The sequence below is a fragment of the Sceloporus undulatus genome, chromosome 1 (assembly GCF_019175285.1).
Source record: "Sceloporus undulatus isolate JIND9_A2432 ecotype Alabama chromosome 1, SceUnd_v1.1, whole genome shotgun sequence".
Taxonomy (NCBI): domain Eukaryota; kingdom Metazoa; phylum Chordata; class Lepidosauria; order Squamata; family Phrynosomatidae; genus Sceloporus; species Sceloporus undulatus.
Genome location: NC_056522.1, coordinates 171,842,320 through 171,861,814, shown reverse-complemented (window position 1 = coordinate 171,861,814; position 19,495 = coordinate 171,842,320). Strand labels below are relative to the sequence as shown.

Here is a 19,495-nt window from a genome sequence, read left to right as displayed (position 1 = left end):
GCACTCTTGAGTTTCTCTGATTATGATTGCATATCCTGAACCATCCTGTGATTCAGGTGGGCTTCTCAATGCATATCTTTGCTGTTATGATAAAGTCTCATGGATCTGACATGACACTCCTTAATAAATAATAAATAATAAAAATTTTATTTATATACCGCCCTTCCATTGATCCTTCCTCCAGTTTCATTTGCATTCAATCACCATTATGCATCTGATTTGAGCAGGGAATAAAAAGTGTGTCTGCAATGCAACCTGTCCTTTAGGGAAAGAAGAATTTTCACGCTGGGGGTATAACCTTGACCATGGAACCAAATCTTGGCAAAAGACCATCACATCAAGGAGTACTTTGGGATGATTAGCTGGCCCAGAATGCAAGGTCTGGGTTGAAAAAATGCAAATTTAACTGCTGTACAAGCAAATTTAAGACCAAAATGTATAGCTGTTCTGTCCAATATTTTTGGATAAACACGCCTGCTCTGCCTCTGAATGGATTAAGTATTTAGGAGTGAGGTATCATTCCAAACAGAGACAGTATTAGTCAAGAGCCGCTGCCTCCCAATAAACACCTGCAGTTTTGTGGATCAAGATTACAAATATGCTGGAAATTCAAAATTTCAAGACCAGACCAGTTGAAGTTTTGCTGAATTGTGGTCCTTGTGGTCTCTTCCAATTCTACGATTCTATGAATAATTCTTTTAAAGACTGCAAAGAAAGCAAATGGAGACATGAAGTGAAGGAAGTTGGATACAATAAAGCAAGCCAAACCAGGAATGTAATTTGAGTTTGAGTGTTTGACTAAGACACTGGGAAACCAAAATTCAAATCCCCACTCGGCCACAGAAACCCAATGAGTGACCTTAGGCAAGTCACACTCTCTCAGACTCAGAGGAAGGCAACTTCAAACCCCTTCTGAACAAATCTTGCCAAGAAAACCCTGCAATAGGTTCACCTTCCAAGCAATCGATGCCCACCAAATTCCTCAATTGTACAAGATGAGAGGGGTGTAATGTATTAAATCATAAATCTCACTAGAAACTCCTGTTCAGTACCAAGACTTTTTAAAAACATTGATATTGGGGGTCCATTTTGTCATTCAGTGTCAAGGTCCAATGTATGGGCAGCCTGGATTCCAAGGTAGGTTGCTGGGGCTGGGACCACGAATGGTGAACTTAAGAGAGTCTAATGGATCAAGGGTAGATCAGGAAACAGACACAGTAAGTCACCAGGAGTCCAATGGGCCAGAGGCAGAGTCATAGAAATGACCAGGTCTAAACACAGCAAGGCAGAAGTCCCAGAGTCCAATGAGCCAGAGGCAGGAAGCAGAGACAGACCAAGGTCTAAACACAACAAGGCTAGCAAGACAAAGCAAAATGCAACCAGAGCAGCTACAGGCAGCACAGAAGACTGTGTTGTTGTGGCAAGGATTAAGTGGCCAATGCAGCCCTTAAATGGCTGTACCTGCATGGGTAGAGCAAGCTGTGCCTGTTGGCTCAGCCCTGATCCTTCCAGGACTGTGGTAGGTCAGGCCTGGTCCTGCACAGATTTTGGCAGCATGACTCCAGCAGCGAAAAGTCCCATCCTGCAATGGCTTACACAGGTAGACCCTTAGATCCAGAGAGTTTGTGAACTGAACTTCTATACATATATTTCTGACATTTGAACTCTGATTAAAATCATTTAAAAAACAAAATGAAGTGAATACAGCCTTGCAAACACATTCTACATTTCACTGTGAGCTGTGCAAGAACCTGGTAAGAAGCAAGGGGAGAGGCATTGTGAGACGCAAATGATGGAGTGAAGAGAGGAGAGTGAACACAGTAAGCAGTGGCAAGTAAGAAGCATAGAAGACAGTGCAAGGTGATAGGAGGGAGAGCAGCAGTCAGAGTGAGCAGTGTGAGTGGCAGAGTGCAAGAAACAAAGGAGGGGTGCACTGCAAGGGGGTGATGAAACACAGGGAGAAAGGGGAGTGAGAGGTATGAGGTCCGAAAGTCACATGATAAGTTTCTGGTTCTCTCAGATCAGCTGTAACCATAAAAAGGGTACAAAGTGCCAGCATGAGCTTTTGTAGACTTCAGTCTAAGTCTACAAGAGCTCATGCTGCCAATTTCTTTCTTTCAGTTAGTCTCAAAGGTGCTACAAAATCTCTCTACCTACTGATTCTACAGACTAACACTGCTATTTCTTTGAATTCTACCAAAAAGTTACAAAGGTCAAGATATAGCCAAAGAAAGAAAAGTGCAAGAATTAAATGTGCTGAAACTGCTTAATAAGAATGCAAATTAGAATAATTTAAGGAGCAATTTACCCAGATTAGGGGAAGTGTAATATGACAACCCTTCACCAAACCCATATCACCCCAGTCAGAGGCCATGCAAATGATTCTCAAGCAAGACTGGGTATCTCAGGAGCGGTTTTAGTTTTTTTTAATGTTTTAGCCCCCATGCAGAAAAACTGAAAACTTTTGTAAAAAGGTGATGCAGGGACAACTACGTAAGTATTACAGAGTACACCCCAACATTATTATGGTGTTGAAAAGAAGCTGATGCATTCAGTTTAGAAGTAATCCTTTTAAATAAAGGAAAAATAGATGGGATCAGTTCAATTCTGCCTTACAAAGACTTACTTTCCTTGATGATCTAAAATGAAGTAATGACACAACTGTCTGTACTCCACAGAATCTATTAAGATTCAGTGTGGAGAACTGAAAGGACTTAAACACAGCTTATGCTAGGGATTAGTGACCTAATTCTGCTATTTTCTAGTACAATACTGACAGTCCTCTGATAGTAATGAATGACTGCAGGCTTTTTTTTAAAGGCAGATTTCCAGTTGACACAGATGCCTGAGAAAAAGCATGCACACATGAGGCTTAAAGACCATGCCTCAGCATTCTGCTGTGTAGGGAATATGTGTTAGAATGATGCTCTCCTGCATATGCCAGAAATTTTCTTGGTCTTTGCATTTTCCTGTTTGGTATTTTGGCCACCCTTCATGTCAGTTTCTTTAGGAAATAATGAACCAATTGCTCAAATATGTGATGCAACGATATGGTCTCCAGAATTTTATAATGTAACACGCACAAAGGAAAAAATCTTTTACTTCCCATTCATTTCTGGGGGGAACAGCAACACAAAGCACCACACACCTCTATTTATTTTTTAAACAATTTTGTTAACAAGAATATGATCACATGTCGAGTTTACTAAGGATGCAGGATCTTCCAACAACATGAGAAGGACATCATGTCCTGGACAAAGTAATAAGCAGAAATGAACAAAAGGTCCTGATAAATGTTTCAATTTATGATGACCATCTTTAAAAGTCACCTCCATGCTTAAAGGAGTATTCTGAAGTTGCTCCCCTTTCTGTGCTTCATTTTAAAATGGTTTAACAGTTGTAGCAGTCCAACCATTTTAATTTCCTACAATACTACTGACAAAGTGAACCTATAGGAAATCAAAATGGCAGCTACTTAACATTAGTGGGGGGGAAATTAAAGTGCGGGGAAGCAAGGAAGGCAATGGCAGTGGGTCTAGCTCATGTTCCAACAGCTGCCAGTCAGATCACTAACTTCAGAACAACTGTTAATAGAGATATAGCCATAATGATTTATTAATAAATAGAATATTGTATGAATAAAATAACATGATTTGGTGTCCCATTAAAATAAAACCAAAAATTGTACAGTACTACAACATTAACATGAAATAAGTAGTGCCGATCCATGCAGTTCTTACTTCACATCCCTTTAAAAATCCTTGCAAATCCTTTATTCGGTCTCACAGCACAATATAGATGGTTTTCCAGAAATGACCGTCAGTCACAAACACACATCCAACACAGCTTTACTAGCTTTATTAGAGTTGGTGTACCAACTTTCTAGAAATTTTTGAGCCAAAAAACCAAAATGCCACTTTAAGGAAAATGAGGAAAAAAATGCAATATTCATTTGTAAACGTCTTAACTTTTTGTTACAAATGAAACAATGTAACAATGAACTAAGGAATTCTAAAAAGTCTATCATTTTGCCAGTGTGTGAAAGAGAAAGGATTAAAACGGAGCCATCATCACAATAGTAAAACAGAGAAAACTATTCATTTGCTTCATGAAACTGTCTGATCAGATCCTCCCTCCGCAGCTATCTCTATGTTTCTCCCCCTGATCATTCACATTTATATCACCTTCGTAGATGTCCACAAACTGGAGGGTTGCCTGGATCCTCATCCCTTTGCACACTAGATTCTTTCTTGATTTAATACTTATCACATGCTACAGAATACAGAGGGAACTATGGTACTTGAGAAGAAGAGTCAGGAGCTTTGTCACACAAAGGCCTTAACATCACGTTACAGATGGAATAGAATTGAATTCTTAGATGGCAATTCTGGTGGCTACAGACACCACCCTGGTTTTGGAATCTTAAAACTAGGCTGTTGCCTGTTGCCACCAAAATTGCAATCTAGGAATTCAATTGTACCCCTGTCAAACCCTTATTTTAGCAGGCTTACTGGTTAATCTACTTGAATAAAAATAAGGCTTGGGCATTTTAAACTTCTGTTGATTGTTCTTCACAGCTGTGTGAAGAAAATGTGTGAAATCTCTGTGAAATCTTATGTTAACTGGACTTTTGTAAGCTTCATTAAGGAGTCGAGGTCTGGAACTAAAAGGCATGTTAAAATGTTAGATAAAATAACCAAGCCAAAAAGAGTTCGCTAAGCAGTGAGATTCTTTATTTTATTTTTTCTGCAAAAAATGCAAACAGCCAGTCAGACAGTCAGCTGAATTAAACAGTTTGGTTTCCTTCAGTTATGGCATTCATGCAGTAAGAGTTATCAGAAGCCCAACTGCACAAGAAAAAAGTCACACAAATCTGCTGACTGAGCATCTACTGCAAGCAAAACACTAGAGAACATTATGTAACAGTTAATTTCCAAAAGTGTCAGCTAACCAGGCAATGATATAGATTTGGACTGGACCAGGTTAGACAAATGGTGGCTCACAGAATGAGGTAGAATACCCACTGTTCTTTAAAGATGCCAAGCCATGGGAACTGAAATGAATGTTAAGCATGATTCTGTGGCACCTCCAAGACTATTCACTGAGGCTGGTCTATGACTGTAATAAAGATCCATTCAATTCATGCCTTCATTCACTGAGGCACTATGGCGACAAATTCAGTTGAAATTATCAGAATTCTACTGGACTAGTCTAGACCCCCCCCCCCCCCACTGCGTAAGGCAGCCGCACTATACTAGACAGTTATACTACTCTATCAGATTATTATATGCTTGGGGGGTGGAGAGGAGGGGAAGTTCTGCTATAATATCAACACCAGAACTACTGTATCTCTGACAGGACCAAAAATGCATGAATTGTGCTCTTACTAAATTTCTGTACCAAATACAAGGTCTGCAGCCAGCATAAATTACGCAAATACACAAACATTCTCTTCCTGCATAATTTATTGTGTTCCTGGCCATCACAGGAAAGGACAAAGTAAGGAAGTCCAGCCATGTGACCAAAATAAATTTTTACATAACACATAGTTCTGACCATGACTGCACTGTATTTTTAAACTGTTCCTGTTCATAATCAGGAACAGGAGTTTTTACTCCTTTGCCCTTGCTGTGTGGTCCTGATCTGGAATTCCCACACTTTTTGTGAAAAACAAGCAAACAAAGCCAGTACTCAGGCTAGAACTATGCAACAGAAGCAGCCGGCTGTTTGGGTTTCAGTTACTACAGAACCATGGTATACTGAAAGCCATGGTCATGACACCCTTCTAGGTATACTAATGTAGCATGAAGCTTGTTAACAAATATTTCGTGTAAAAATATCTATGACATGATATATTGAGTCAGCAATTGTATGTCACATGTTTAAAAAAAGTCTACGAAGTGTCCTTAGCCTGCTACTTCTTAAAATTAGAATAAGTATAACATATAAGACTGCAAGACAATGCTATTCGTTATTTAAAACCAGAAACCATGCTTCATGTGCAGATGGTTACGATAAAGTTACAGCAGCGAATCGTGCACTCACCAGAGAGAAAGCAAATTTCAGGCCACATAAAACAGCAGAGCTATCCCAATAGAAGTAAACATTCTGAACAACAGTATTAGCAGCTTAATATGAAACACTAACATGTCTTCCCAGAGCATAACCACAAAAGCAAACATGAACAGAAGGGAAAACTCTGCAGAGCATCACCAGAAAAAATGCAGTCACTGCCATTCAGACAAAACAATTCCCACAGCGGGGTCTCTCTAGGGAGAAGCAGTTTTCAATAAACAAAAACTATGAATGATTGAGAGTGCATTTTGAAAATAAAACACAAGGTTACTTCCTGTAACAGCAGCAAACAGAGGCAAAGCTAATTTAGTCAAATAAGCAGAAAAGCACTTCTGCTGAGTCTTTTGTTATTCTGGAACAACAAACAAATAGCAACTCAGTTCTATCACAAATGTGTGCTATACTAAGTGTCTTCATAATACTGAGACAACTAGAAATGATTTTGAAGCCCTGTTTTCCAGCTTAACCTCTGTTCACACTGTCCAATTATTCAGAGTACTGTAACCTTAATCTTCATTATGCATTCAGGTTTCACAGATGACTAATGGTATCATTTTAGCTTTTCCAATTTGGTACGTTATGAAAAAATAATATAAAAGATGGGAAACCAGAGAGAAGAGATTCCTCTGTACGGATGTAGCCAGCACTGGAAAAAGCCCATTTTCCTGTGTTTTTATTTATAGAACACTCTATAACAAATACCAGGATGTCTGAAAGGAGACCTGACTTTCATGGTAGACAAAGGACAAGATAGCAATAGTATCTGCATACACATATCATCTTACTTCACAAATGGTAGGTGTGACCTCACTTAGTCCTAGTTTCATGATCTTGCTGCAAACACAAAAAGGTGAGTGAAACAATACCAATATTTGTTGGGAAATGACTGCTCACGGTACAATAAGACAGACTATACTATCATGGCTTCAAGAAAATGCGCCAAAGGGCTACTCTGTAACCAGAATGAGAGCAACAGAGACATTAAACATTATTCACTTATCAATTAATGTAGAATAAATTACCTGTGTTGTATCTTCCATCAGTCCTCTGATCTTCTCCACCACATCAGTGCGCCTGTGCTGGCGGAGGGCGCTGATCAGCTGGGCAAGGCTTGCTTCAGGGCCTCTGATGGTCCAGTGCTGTAGTGCAGCATAGGCCCTTTCATGATCTGCAGAATATCCATTGGTGAAAGCAGCCACTTCCCGCTCACTTGCGTTGCACAGAAATTGGTAGATATCCTTCCACTGGCTTCCAATTTGAGCTGCCACCAGCTTCAGAATGTCAATCCCTATTTGACAGAAGAACTATAGATGAAATACAAAAATAACAAATTGTGCCCCTGTGCCTTCCCAAAGGTCAAATGCTTGCAAAATATGCTTAGACCATGCAACAGTCACTTTAATTTTCCACAGGGTGTTTCAATGGCACCATTTGATATTTCTTTGAGTCAAAAATTTCACAAATGGCAAACATGAATACCCCAACTTTTCTAACTCTTTACTAAGGATGCCCAAATCAATCCTCCAAATGTGTATACCATGTTTCACATGGATAATGTTACCTATACCTTTTTCATACTAGAAAGACATTGTTGCCTCATGCAGTATGGTTGAAGTCTCTTATCTGGGCTAAGGAACCCTGGTTGATTTTCTCTAGCTTACAGACCTCAGCTAAACAGGAGGTCATCTTTTGGCAGAGTAGTCTAAATCATGCTTTCAAATCTCAAAATTGTCATAGCACAGTGGACCCTTTGTACCAGCGAGCTGGTGATCCGCGGATTTGACCACCTACAGATCACCACACCCCATATTATTCAACGGTGGTATATGCATGCATCCATGAACATGTTGCCACAAATAAATAATATGGGGACTGTCCATCTGTGGGGGGTGTTTTGCCATCCACGGTGGGGCCAGGAAAGAACCCCCCCCCCTATGGATGGGAATAATAACTGCACTATTATTTATGAAAGTTATGATTCTCTTCCTTGAAGACAAAAAAATATATATTCTACCTGGAAGACAAGATTTTCGCATTTCAGTTTTAAGAAACAACTATATCAATTCTAACAATTCTTTTGCAGTGCTAATATACAAAGGCTTTTGTTCTGATGAAGTGGGATAATATAAAAAATGGTGCCTAATATCCAAACAGCCATCATCCATAGACACAGAGAGAGAGAGGACAGAGGTGGCCAGACTGGCATCAGTGCAGTAACACTTCCACCCAATGCTGCTAGTAACTTCCTTGTGCACCATGTAGGCAAATCAATAGCCATAGCTGTTCATGGCAGGGGAAAATGTCAGTGTAGTGCCATTCTGCATCCTTCAGTATGCACAAACTTTGTTTTATTCATAGTATGACTTAAAATATTGTATAAAATTACCATCAGGCTATGTGTATAAGGCATAAATGAAACATAAATTAGTTTTGTGTTAAGATTGGGTTCCATCTCCAAGACATCTCATTATGTATGTATATGCTAATACAGGTATTTCAAAATCCAAAAATAAAACAAAACAAAGCACCAAAAACCCAAATCCAATTCTGGTCCCAAGCATTTTGAGTAAGGGAGACTCAGACTGTACTAACATGCCAAATAGACACCGAATCCAGGACTAAGCAAGTGATGTTAAAGTATCTGTAGTTACACACTACCACTACTGTCTCTCTTCTGTCCATATTTAAAACCAGGCTGTCATTGATTGTGATTTCCTGCATGGCAGGGGGTTGGACCGGATGGCCCTTGTGGCCTCTTCCAACTCTATGATCATAGAGTTGGAAGAGACCCCAAGGGCCATCCGGTCCAACCTCATTCTGCCATGCAGGAAATCTCAATCAAAGCATCCCCGACATATGGCCATCCAGCCTCTGTTTAAAGACTTCCAAGGAGGAAGACTCCACTATACTCCAAGGAAGGAGTGTGTTCCATTATCGAACACCCCTTACTGTCAAGACGTTCCTCCTAATGTTGAGGTGGAATCTCTTTTCCTGTAGCTTGCATCCATTGCTCCAGGTCCTAGTCTCCCTCCTCAATGTGACATCACTTCAAGTATTTAAACAGGGCTATTATATCACCTCTTAACCCTCTCTTCTCCAGGCTAAACATCCCCAATTCCCTAAGTCGTTCCTCATAGGGCATGGTTTCCAGACTCTTCACCATTTTAGTCACCCTCCCTTTGGACATGCTCCAGTTTCTCAACATCTTTTTTGAATTGTGGTGCCCAGAACTGGACACAGTATTCCAGGTGGGGCCTGACCAAAGCAGAATAGAGTGGCACTATTATTTCCCTTGATCTAGACACTATATTACTGATGTAGCCTAAAATTGCATTCGTCTTTTTAGCTGCCACATCGCACTGTTGACTCATACTCAATGTGTGGTCTGTTTGGACTCCTAGATCCAAGTAAGGTAGTTGCTTATCTGATATCCTGAGGGATAGGGTTAGCCTGAGGGCTAGTATAGAAATAAGGTCAGAAGGATAAAAGTAAATGAGGATGGTGTGAGGGTCTTAAGTGAGAGTAACTGGAGTTCTCTAGAAAGACAGAGAGAGAGAGAGAAATAACAAGTGTAACTAAGTGCAACAAAGTGAAACAACAACAAGTGAATGTACCAACTGAACAAGCGAAACATTATTAAACTGTTTTTCAAATAAAGTTTTAGTGTTAATCACTCACAAGCTTGTCCAGCTCTAAAATAAGTAACCACACTACTAGATAACATTTGAAAGTGAATTCTAAAAAAAGGGAAATAAACGGTTTTGTTGGTTCTCATCACTTAATTTGGTGGCAGCAGTGGGATGACAAAACCCATGGGGCTGCCACAATAGGAAAATAGCTGGGTGAGTGGGACTCACCTTGACAAGTGTTTGTACCCAAGTGTGTACATGGTGGCTCGCCTAACCAGTACTGCCAACAAGCCTCTAAGATATTCCCCGGAATGTTTTACCAAAATCCAAAATCCCCGGAATTCCTCAATATTTACTGGCAATTCCCAGAAATTGGCAACACTGCTCCTAACCAACAGAAATGAACTAGTCAACACATCTTATACTGCGGAAATGAGAAACCAAACATAGACAGGCATGCAAGCTGATTTTAGTTGGTTTAGGGAAATACTGGGTGAGATTCCATGGTCAGAAATGCTTAAAGGGAAGGGGATTCATGATGCCTGGTAGTTTCGTAAAAGTGAGATATTCAAGGCACAGTTGTAAACAATTCCAAGGAGGAAGAAAAGTGGGAGATGTCTTAAGAAGCCATGGTGAATGAAGAACTTACAAAGGAGATAAGATTTAAAAGACCTGGATAAAAAATGGAGGGAGGAGGAAAACAACAAAAACTAATACACATAAACAGCTAGTATGGATGTGTGTGTGTCAGAAACACTAACTTGCAAAATTAGTTCACGCTTGCTAGAGAGGTTAAAAATAATAACCCTTTGGCTGTGTTTGGAGGAAGAGGAAGAATTAAAAAATGGAATGGTCGCTGGAACATTGCTAATGGATGAATTGTTTGCCTCAGTCTTCTAAAGGGAAAACAGTGCTCTAACTGGTAAAACAGAACAAATGATGAAGGGGATTATAGCACATAACAGGTTAGTAAAGGAATACCTAGCCACTCTAAATAAAATCTTGTCTCCAAGTCCAGATGAATCGCATCCAAGAGTATTAAAGCAACTTGTAGATATAATCTCAGAATCATCTTTGATAATTCTTGGTGGACCAAAGAGGTCACAGCAGAATGGAGGAGGTCTAACATCCTCATCTTCAAAACGAGTTTTAAAAAAGGATCCAAGCAACTATTGGTCATTCAGCTTGACATCTATACCAGGAAAGATTCTAGAACAGATCATTAAACAGACTGTTTGTGCACACTCAGAAAGGAATGCTGTGAATACCAAGGACCAGCATAGGTTTCTCAAAAACAAGTAATGCCAAACCAATCTTATCTTTTTTATATATTGTTACAAGCTTTGTAGATTAGGGGAGTGCTGTGGATGTAGTATATCTTATAACACCTTTGACAAGGTCCCTCGCAGTATTCTTGTATGCATGTTGGTGAACTGTGGGCTAGACAGTGCTACTGTTAAGGTGAATTCATAACTGGCTGACCCATCAAACCCAGAGAATGCTCACCAATGATTACTCTTAACCCTAGAAAGAAGAGATTAGTAAGATGCCTTGAGGTTTTGTCCTAGGCCTAGTGTTTGTAAATCATTTAAATGATGGAACAGAAGGCTAACTTATCAAATTTGCAGGTGACACCAAATGACTGGGGATATGACAAATACCTAAAAGAAAATGATCAGAATTCAAAATGACTTTGACACATTGAAAGCTGGCCAAAATGAATTTCAACAGGGATAAATATAAGCTACTATATCAAGGCAGAAAACATGAAATACACAAATATAAGGATGATGACACTTGGCCTAACCAAATAGACCTGTTTTCTCACTGGAAGCTGCTGTCACATTCAAAAATATTTTTTTCCATTTTGAAAATAAAACTATGGTGCAGAACATATGTAACTAATATATATATAAAACACATATCTTGAGAGTTCCTTCCATCATACTAACAAGTTGATCTGCATAATCAAGGGACTAACATCATGTTATCTTAGAACAGGAATCTTTCAAAATAAACTGATGGCCAGCTATCACAGCTGACCCAATGGTTTCCAATCTGGTCTGCCCACATGCCCAGGCAGTGCAAGGTTGAATTTCAGGGGGTGCAACAAAGACTGGCTTGTGTCCCTGGATGACAAGTCATGAGTCATCACTCATTTTTTGTTCAATAAATTAGAATCTAATTGCTGAGTTTAGATTTTCATTTTATTCACAGCTTTAAAAGCTTATTTTTTAAAGTTCAATTTGTTCACCCACAGTATTTGTGGTTCGATCAGTGTTTCAAAAATTAGAAATTGAACTTCTTCATTTTCAAATGTGATATTACAAGAGAATAAATCCCATGACTATCTAGAATAGTAGAAAGAATCCCATGACACCTTAGATGCAAACACTCATGCTAGAATAAAGTTGTCTTTAAAGTGCCACAGGACTCCTTTTTAAGTTATACAGTGAGCCCTCAATATCCACTGAGGTTTGGTTCCAGGATCCACCATGGAAAGCAAAATCCATGGATGCTGAAGGGTCATTATATATAATGGTGTAGTAAAATTGTGTCCCTTATACAAAATAGCAAAATCAAGGTTTACTTTCTGGACTTTTTTCTGTGAATATTTTTGAACTGCAGTTGGTTGAATGCAGAATCTATGGATGTGGAGGGTCAGCTGTAAATGGGAACCAAATTCAGTTCTGAAGAGCATTCTTTGGAAAACATTTATGAGAATTTATCAGTTACTCACCATGTCCATTGCAATAGTAGATCCATTTCTCCTTGTTTGGGGTTGGGGTAGAAGATTTTTTCAATACAGACTTTTCCACAATTGCACTGGGATCTTGTCTTGGTCCTTTCTTTAGAGTTCGTGAACTCTTCCGAACACTGCATACAACTATCACCACCAGAACAAGCAGCAGTAGGAGAACTATCATCCACGGCAAATGTTCGTTGATATCAAAATGCCTATGGCTGGCCTGTCTCGGGGATCCTCTTTTAGGGGGCTTATATGGAATGTTGGATTTTACACTGCCACTCATTTCCAGTGCAGGCAGTCCTTTAAGGATGGAAGGAGTATGCTTGTGGTAATGGATTTGCTGGTGATTTAAAGGCTTAGGATACAGCAGGGCTGTCACATTGGTAGCTCCAGTTTCATTCTCTGAGGTTTCATTATAAATGTTTGTTGGCGCCATCACATCAGTGTGCATACTAGGGGGTGGAGTGGCAGCAAAGTTGGAAGCTGAAGAGTTCACACCTAATAAAACAAATATAATATTATACAGAAAGCAGAGAAACTGTGAGTTCTTAATATAATTCTGGCCAATACAGTATGGCCTTAAATCTGACTGGCTTTTAGAGCACTTGATTTTAAAAAGAGGCCATTCAAGTTGTGTTACAGAGCTATTGGGAATGCATATCAGCACAAAGAAGCATAACATTTACTGCTCTTAAAGGTGCATTTAGAAATATAACTACTTCTGCACTGGACAGAATTCAGGAGAAGGAACTGCAGTAGAAGCAGGGTGTTTACAGTGTCCATTGGAAGTTGAAATGTCACAATTCCATCCTCATTCATCATACATATTCCTTTATATATCTGCCTGTCTGATGAACCATTAATTATATATTTTTAAAATAAACTTACTCATATGACACACATATTAAGGAGCAAACAAGCTCCAGAATTACTGCTGTTTAAATACAGTATGTCTAAAAGATAGTAAATGTTAGTGGAAGCTTGGCTCATCTCTCAAGAAAAAGATAAATAATAGTAACTAGTGTTTAGATGCCTGTCTGTTGATGTATCAAGCCCCTCAGTAAATGTCATCCAAGTATCATCACATTAACAAAGACACGTGTATTTCCCTCTCCCGTTTACAGCTTTCATAAAACCAAAACCTATATGTACTCTTTACTTTTATACTCACCTACAAATACAGTACTGTACTTTTAAATATTTGTTTCTTTCATATTTAAAAGTTTTTAATTGATATGATTGCTTTTATGTTTTATTTGTGAAAATATGTTGATTACCTTGAAATAATTTATGCATAAGGTGTTATAAAATAACCCACCACCATTCATATTGATTAAGCATCTGTGGAAAACAGTTTCTAAAGAAAACCTTATCTGGTTGGAAATTTTTGACCTCTTGAAGACAGAAGACCCTGCCCTACAATCAGTGTGTGTGCACACATATGCACTCCCTTCTATGGAGGGATGGCTCTTCTACTCCACCACTGGAGGTCAAGATAGACTACAGAGTAAACATCACCCAGAAGGTAATGGAAACTGTGGCCCAAAACACACTACAGAAATAATCCAATTTGAGACAGCTTTAACTGCCCTAGCTCAGTGCTAGGGAATTTTGGAAACTGTAGTTTTGTGAGACATTTAGCCATCTCTGTCACAGAACTCTAGTGACAAAATAAACTATAATTCCCAGGATTCCCTAGCACTGAGCCAGGTCGGTTAAAGAGATCTCAAACTGGATTATTTCCTCAGTGTGTTTTGGACCTGCACTATGGCAGAACACCTTGGTAAGAACTGGGCATCATAATTCAAGCAACTTTCTAAGCCATACTGATGATCTAAATGGTGAGGATATGGAATACAAATCTGTCAGTTAACCAATAAAATTACAACATGGTAGAATTCAAAGATATAGCCATGTTAGTCTATAGAATCACTATGTAAAGAATCTTGTAGCACCTTTGAGACTAACTGAAAGAAAGAAAGTTAGCAGTATGAGCTTTCATAGACTTAAGTCTACTTCCTCAGATGCATTCCTCATCAAATGTCTGCGAAAGCTCCTGTTGACAACTTCTTTCTTTCAGTTATTCTCAATGGTGCTACAAGATCTCTCTACAATAAAATTCCAAGTTTAAGTGGTCCTTGAAAAAAACAGTGTTCAGTGACTAAATGGACACTATGAACATATACTTATTCAGCAGCCCTTAGTATTTTAAAGCAAAAGGTCAGATATTATTAGCATTGGAAAGTATCCATACGGTGGGGAGAATAGTAGAACCAACTTAATGAGAGTCTGTATTCATCAGTCTACTACAAATAAGCAGAAACATAATCTCTGTTAAAGTAAAGACTTGGTGTCCTCTGGATCCCATGGGAGTTCTAGACTAAAACATGTGGAGAACAAATGAATTAGGGAAAGTCAGCCTGAAGTGCTGGGAGCACAGGTGTTATTTGATTCTGACAGTAAACTCTTATGCAGATCTATATAAAGGTTCCACTGAATAAAATGAAATTTACATTCAGGTAAGAGTCCATAGGACTGCAAATATGACATCTTTACAGATTTGCACATCCATGGTAGCCTCATCTTAGGTAATTGCATGCTATGATATGCTAAACATACAAAGAAATAGCACAGACTGAAACAAACCCTGGCCACATAATTATATTACTGATAGGATGGGTAGAGGGGGTCTACTGCAAATTAAACTGGAATCTAACAAGCTTCTCTTCAGAAAGCAATCCAAATCACAGACTTGATACCAATGGCACCATTGTATGTGCCCCAGCACAGCTATCTGCCAATGCTCTATACCCACCTTTGGGAAGAAAAGTAGTAGAATAAATTTTCTGGTGCTGTTCATCCACTTCTGGACTTGACAGAAGTCCAGCTGCATTCTGGAAAGCTGATGGAAGTCCACAGATGTTATCTCTCTCTTTTGTTCCTGGTTTTATCACCACCATATACTTTTGTGTGCAGTTTGTGAATGCTTTGCATCTCAACACACTTGAAGGCACAGCAGAGAAAGTGCCACGAGGGCATGGTTTGCACTTGATGTCTTCAGTTTCAGTTCCTTTCTTTTTTAAGCCCCATCCAACTTGGCACACTGAGTATGGGTTGCAGGTGGTACCATTTAGAAACTGACCAGAGGGACAAATGCATTCACGGTCAGTCAAAGCAGTGCAATGTGTTCTTTCAATCAGCGGCAGCATACAAGCCTTTCTACACACGTGACATCTCTCTATACCATTTTCATGCTTTGTGAAGGTCCCATTTGGACAAGGGCTGCATTCTCTTAAGGTTGCCATTGTGCAGTGCTTAGATACATAGGTTCCTGCAGGACATTTGTCACAAGTCAGCTGTGTGTTAGTGGTATAGTCATGGTGGCTGTATGTGCCCGAAGAGAGGTTTATGGAATTCTGTTCAGATGTCAACTCCGACTGAGCATCAACGGTACCAAGGAACATAAATCCCTAGAAAATACATACAAATTTAAGTCAAATACAGTCCATAAAGATGATCATATTAGTTTTATTGTACTTGTTAGCCCATCAGTTAAAGAAAACAGTATTGAGAATACAGTTCAGGTCTCCTGTCTTATAGACACCTCCTGCCTATTAACCAATCTATAAAGCTCAAGCAAGACTTCAAACACTTCCATATATACCCAGGGGCGGGGACCTGTCTTTTAGGCCTAAAAGGCCTGACATTCTGAAAGGGCCTTGGTTGATGGAGGGTCTGCGTTTCAAACAAATCACTCTCTCCCACCCACCCGCAGCCTTATTTCACTGCAATACTCACTCTTCTACCTTCTTTTCCATTCTTGATTGTTGTTTCTTCTGCTCTGACTTGTGCTTAAAAAGTCATTTCCCTCCTCCCTTTCATTGTCTCTCTTTCTGTCAATCCCCTCCTCCATCCTCCAGATAAACCTGGCTAACAACAGAGCAAAGAGATGCATTTCTTCCTCCACCTTTCTGTTTTACTGGCCTTCATGTTGTGCTGCATCTGACAAAGGGAGAGATAGACCTCTAACAAATTCTGAATTTCATAATGTGGCTCGCTAAAGTGTATTTTAAAGGTAAAGGTAAAAGGATTCCCTGTTGGCAAGGTTATCAAGTTGTGTAGGGGGCAGTGCTCATCTCCATTACTAAGCTGAAGAGCCAGCATTGTCAGAGACTACTGTGTGGGTTGTGTGGCCAGCATGAATGCACAGTACGCTGTTTACCTTCCCACCGAAGTGGTACCTATTTATCTACTTGCATATGCATGCTTTCAAACTGGTAGGCTGGCAGAAGCTGGGACTAGTGACAGGAGCTCACCCCATCATGTGGCACCTGGGCCTCGAACTGCCAACCTGCTCATCTTGCAATCAACAGAGTCAGTGTCTTACCCATTTGAGCCACCAATTTTAAATCAAGCATTAAACTGGAGAAACTAGTGAGTTAGAAAAAAATGGTGGGTTTATATCATGAGTTAAATGATTACTTATTTCACAGTTCTGACTTATGTATTGTCATATGTATTCTGGGTGAAAACAAAAGTGAAGGGCAGGATCTGCCACTATGTTCAGTTACAAAATCCATACTGCTTATACTGCTTCCTTTCTATTCCCTACTAGAAGGCAAATGGCCCCTCCTCCAAATATATATATATAAATAGAAGGCAAATGGCTCCTCCTCCTCATCTTACCAGCAGAACATCATAGTGTAACAGTGCCCTAAAAACCCTATGGCACTAGATCCCATGTGATCTTGGAGTTTAAACAGGGCCAGTTCTGGTTAGTACTAGGAAAGGAGATAGTCAACAAATGCTAGGCACTGCAGGCTATATCTTGGAAGAACGAACTAAGTATTCCCTGTCTAAGAAAACCCTGTGAAATGGGGTTGCCATAAGTGAACAGGTGACCTGAAGCCACACACACACACACAGAGTAGCCTCACTACTAGTGCTGCTAGGTTCAGAGCTGGGAAGGACCATCTTAAAACAGTCAGCCATCCATACCATTTTGTAGACCAACAGCAATTTTCATCTGTTTCCTTTTTTTAATTAACACCCGGCTTCCTATTTCACTGTGGTGTCTCAATAGCAATGGATTAAACAATCAGAATAGGTATCCATTCAACTGTAATGAATAGACACAAATAAACTTCTCTCCTTTAATTGTCCACTTTATATGTCTGTCATAGGAATTTTGAAAAATTGTCTTCTGCAAAATTGTCTTGTATACATAAGCTTTCTTTTAATTAAAATTGAGATGGATGGGACAAAAAACAAAGGTAACCAAACATGTAGCCTGAATGTGGATTGAACACATATTCTAGGACTGTATTCTAAACCAGAGGTTCTCAGACCTTCTGCTCTTTGGACTTGCAACTGAGGTCCATTAGTCCCAAAGTGGAGAGCAGGATGGAACCAGTCATAAAATACACCAGAAAAAGACAGATTTTGTCACTATCAGCTGTCAATTAATGGCATTATTTTAAACTCATATCAAATCAGTATTTGGAAATTAGACAAATTAGTCAAATTAGTCTTTGGAAACCATTTAATTCATTGGCACAGTGCTTTCCATGCAACAGAGAGTCGTACACTTCATCTTTCCTCAACTATAGAGATTGATTCTGGAGATATCATGCCTTAGCTTTTCCATTTCAGGCAGCATCTGATGATCTAGAAGGACTTTACTATTTTAAATAAGTGGATATAACCAACTTCACATGAATCAGAAAAATCCTTAGTCTGGTAAACCCTTCAAGCAAAGTTACACATCAGTTGAAACTGGGCAAAATTATAGCTTCTGGGGCAAATATGCATGCCCATGGTGCACCCTGACCTCAAGAGGGTGGAAACAGCTCTGCAACTCTGTCCTTCGTACTAATAACCTAGTTTCAAGCTGTATCAACTGCAAACCCTTTCAGTGTTTAGGGAAGCCAGCAAAGTACCAACTGAAGAAAATACTGAAGGCACACAGATACATTAAGACTGATGACTAAGACTAAGCTAATGAATGCATTTTAAACACCAAACAACACTAAAAGTCACACTGTTAGGACCCCTTTAGTGTGCACATGACGTTCCATGTGTCTTAACTTTCACAGTCTTATATCATTGCTCTTTTATTAAAACTACTTGCCTCACAAAGTGTTCCTATAGCCATCGCTTCTGCCTTTCTCTACCCACCCTGAAATTTTAACCAGCACCCATTTTCCTCATCTCCCTCTGCTGCTGAAAACTAGATTAATAGCAGCACTGAGGCTCGCCTGAAAATAGGCTAAGTCCTTGGCCCACATTTTGAGAAACACTGACCTAAAAAGGCCCTGAACAACACGACTAAATTAAGTAAGTCCTTTCATCTACCTCCCAAGGGCCCAAAACTATTGCTAAGCAACAGTTGGAAACAAAATATTGCTCTAAGCCAACAGAAGAGTTTTCTACTGAACTAATACACTAGAACAACTTATCAACTCCATGGGGTAAAATGGGCTGGAAACTGCATTGTAAGTCAAAATGTGTTATAATTCTAGGGTAAAGCACATAACAGAGCTTTCCTTTTATCTAGCACAAACTTTCCCCCATAAAACACAGTACAAATACAGAAATAATAAGTGCTTAATGTATGAGGAAAATATATCTGTCAATCTGTTGGGAGTCACTCTGATTTGCAACTGTTATAAGATATCTCCTATCCTTCTATGTCCAAAACTGATACAGGCCATCCACAAAATGATCTCTTCTGTAGTGCCTAGTTTCAGATTATTAGTCAGTTGTTGTCTGAACACAACTTGATGAACCTAGGCTTTCCCAGTGATTTCTGGTTATAATGCTGGAATGTGATCCATCCATCTTGCTCTTAACACAGAGTGCAGTTTCACCCCTATATTCTGGTTTATATTTGAATTAAGCAGAGATGTGGGATGGAAATTTTCCCACTTACATTAATCCATGGCTGTCTGAATTGTTGTAATGCAATCAATCATGGCAGATGGGCTAAGAATAGGATGTTAACTTCTAGTTACTCTTAAGACAAGCAATAAGGCAAACTATC

General features: G+C 39.4%; 1 protein-coding gene across 1 annotated transcript in view; it reads right to left on the bottom strand.

Moving 5' to 3' along the window:
- TNFRSF21 (TNF receptor superfamily member 21) overlaps nucleotides 1-19,495 on the bottom strand; it is a 41,459-nt gene that overhangs the window by 10,977 nt on the left and 10,987 nt on the right. The window contains exons 2-4 of the mRNA XM_042445792.1: nucleotides 15,269-15,923; nucleotides 12,445-12,951; nucleotides 7,098-7,363 (exon numbers count right to left, since the gene is read on the bottom strand). Of these exons, the coding sequence (XP_042301726.1) occupies nucleotides 7,098-7,363; nucleotides 12,445-12,951; nucleotides 15,269-15,923 (1,428 nt within the window). The remainder of the gene's footprint in view (nucleotides 1-7,097; nucleotides 7,364-12,444; nucleotides 12,952-15,268; nucleotides 15,924-19,495) is intronic.